At 38.1% G+C, this 2,883-nt stretch overlaps 1 protein-coding gene across 1 annotated transcript; it reads right to left on the reverse strand.

Moving 5' to 3' along the window:
• Window positions 1–414: 414 nt before the first annotated feature.
• Window positions 415–1,377, reverse strand: LOC118577887 (olfactory receptor 13C8-like). The gene has a single exon (XM_036178549.1). It carries the CDS (start codon window positions 1,375–1,377, stop codon window positions 415–417), a length of 963 nt encoding a protein of 320 aa, XP_036034442.1.
• Window positions 1,378–2,883: the final 1,506 nt, after the last annotated feature.

A 2,883-nucleotide genomic window follows, 5' to 3' on the forward strand; every position in this document is an offset into this window, starting at 1 on the left:
TGCATGTTGAATACAAATAATAAATAAGTGGGTAAATAAAGTGAATGTCTTATATCATGTATCGATTAATATTCACTGTACCTACAACAGTGCACCTACAATAGACTATGAACTGCTTTTAAGAATTTTAAATAAATGCATTTCTTACAACATTTTACCTATTATTTTATAAATGTTTAAGAGTTTATTTTTTCCTTGCTGAGTAATTACTAAAATGTTTTCAGCATGCTTGCATTTCTATAATAGTATATTTTACAAATTTCAATGTCTCATTTCTGCATGTATAACAAAAGCCTAACTATAACAAAAGCAACCAAAATATTTTAATGGTTTCGAATTTTCATGTGGCATTTTGATCTGTATGGATTTTGTGTTTATAACAACTTCAAATAGCGAGTCACACAGTCTAAGTAATCATTTCTGTTTTATCAGAAGTTCTCCTCCCAGCATGTTCCTCACAGCAGCCTTCACATCCTTGTTCCTCAGACTGTAGATGAGAGGATTGAGCATGGGGGTCATCACCCCATAGAAGAGGGAGATGAGGGCCTCAATCACGCTTTGATGCCCTGTCCCAGCAGTGACTTTAGACTTGGGTTTTGCGTACATGAAGAAGATGGTTCCATAGAATAGAATCACCACTGTCAGATGGGCAGAGCATGTGGAGAAGGCCTTCTGTTTTCCTTCAGTGGAAGGGATCCTCAGAATAGTGGCAACGATGAAAACGTAAGAGATAGCAATGACTAACAATGGAACAGCTAGAAAAAACAAATTTGACCCTGCCATGCTAATCACATTGATGGAAATATCTGCACAAGCCAGTTTCAGAATGGCTAGCATTTCACAGACAAAGTGGTGAATGACATTATTAGTACAGAATGGTAATTGCAATGCAAGAGATGTCTGCACCAATGAGTCAACAAGCCCAGCAACCCAGCATCCAACCGCCATGGGCACATAAATACCCTTGCTCATGATGACAGGGTATCTCAGTGGGTAACAGATGGCGAGAAAGCGGTCAAGTGCCATTGTGCCTAGAAGCACACATTCGGTGGCACCCATGGCAAAGGAAAGGAACATTTGTACCATGCACTCAGGAAAAGAAATTCTCTTCCTTCCTGTCAGAAAACTACCAAGAATTAGTGGGACAGAAGAGCTTGTATAGCAGATATCCAGGAAGGAAAGGTTACAGAGGAAGAAATACATGGGGGTATGCAGGTGCACATCATAGATAACTACTGAGATAAGGACTCCATTTCCAAGCAGGATTATCAGATACACGCACAAAACTAGCACAAATAAAACTTTCTGGAGCTTTGGGTGGTCAGAAAGCCCCACCAAGATAAATTCTGTCAACATGGAATCATTGGCTCTCTCCATATGAATATGGCTGTCCTCCAGCAGAACTCTGGGAATAATAGAAAGAAATCTATTAATGGAAATTTATGAGGCACTTCATAAAATAATCATAGTCTCTGTTACTGCTGGCATGTATTTAGCTGTCACAATATAAGGCGGGGGGGGGGAGATCTTTTTCAATACTATTAATTTTAATTAAGAATTTTTCATTTTAAAATATTTTAATTGAAATAGAATTGTATCACTCCCTCATCCATTTACTTTCTCCAGCCCCTCCAAGCTACCCTCCTCACTCTCAAGTCGATAGACTGTTTTCAGACCTTCTCACTCTCAAGTTGATAGACTTTCTTCTTTGACTATATGTGATATACATATACATATATATATAAACAATCTGCTGAGTTCATTCTGTTGTTTAGATATTAAATTTTCTCATCACAAATCTAGGCCTTGAATAAGGAATTCCTACCTGACTTTTCTCCATTAAGAGAGCAAATCTTTATATCCCAAACAGTTTTATTGCCGTGTCTGCAAGTTCTAATTTAATTGGCTGGAAATGAGTGTCTAATAGTCTGGATTTGGTGCACCAATGTTGGGAATTAATTGTCTATAACACAATATTTTGTCTTCGTTTATTGTGGTTATTAATGGATATTAACCAAATAAACTAGTGAGCATCACTGTCACCTTTTCTTTCCTTCCTTTACTACTGTTTTCTTTTAGATTTTGTATGTTTGTCTGTCACCCAGGCTGGAAATCAGGAGGTAGCTTTTCTGACTTACTAAATGTTCAGAATCAATATCTTATAGAAATACTGTAGTACAGAATCTGGAAAGTGTTCAAGTGTTCAAACATGATCGCTTAAACAGACATATCAAATAAACACAAGCCTGGGGCCGGGTAGGATTACAGTAGGAGGATACACTAGTTTACTTGAAATTCTTTTTCAGCATTAAAATTGGACAGGGGGCCAGTGAGGTGGCTCAGTGGTGCCTGACAACCTGGGTTCCACAGCTGGGACCTGCAGGGTAAAAGTAGAGTACCAACTCCTGCAAGTGGTCCTCTAACCTCTACAAGGACACCATGGCACACACTTAAAGAAAACCAACAGAAGCTGGATAGGATCGAGTGCCTAGCCCTGGGAGTGCATCCTAGCTAAGTTCTTTGGGAAAGTTGGCTTGATGGAATTGATCATGGCATTGCCTATAGCCAAAGGAAGCTAGCGACAGCTCAGATGTTCATGATCTCTGTAACACCTCTGTCACATGAATCTGTACCTGCAAAGGTTTACAGAAATGGAAGCAAGTGAACCTAACATCTACAACAACATAAATAGATACTAAAAAACTGTCAAAAGTGATTTATGATTTATAGAGCATAATAAAACATAGAAATTAAAGTAGTATTTCACCAGCATCCATGTACTTTTAGAGCTAAATCTAAAGAAATTGTGAGTTTGAGGAGAAAACACTATGGAATCAGAGAATATTAGTAAGGATAGGAGGCTTTTAAAAGAACATGGAAAAT

The sequence above is a fragment of the Onychomys torridus genome, chromosome 2 (genome assembly GCF_903995425.1).
Source record: "Onychomys torridus chromosome 2, mOncTor1.1, whole genome shotgun sequence".
Classification (NCBI taxonomy): Eukaryota; Metazoa; Chordata; class Mammalia; order Rodentia; family Cricetidae; genus Onychomys; species Onychomys torridus.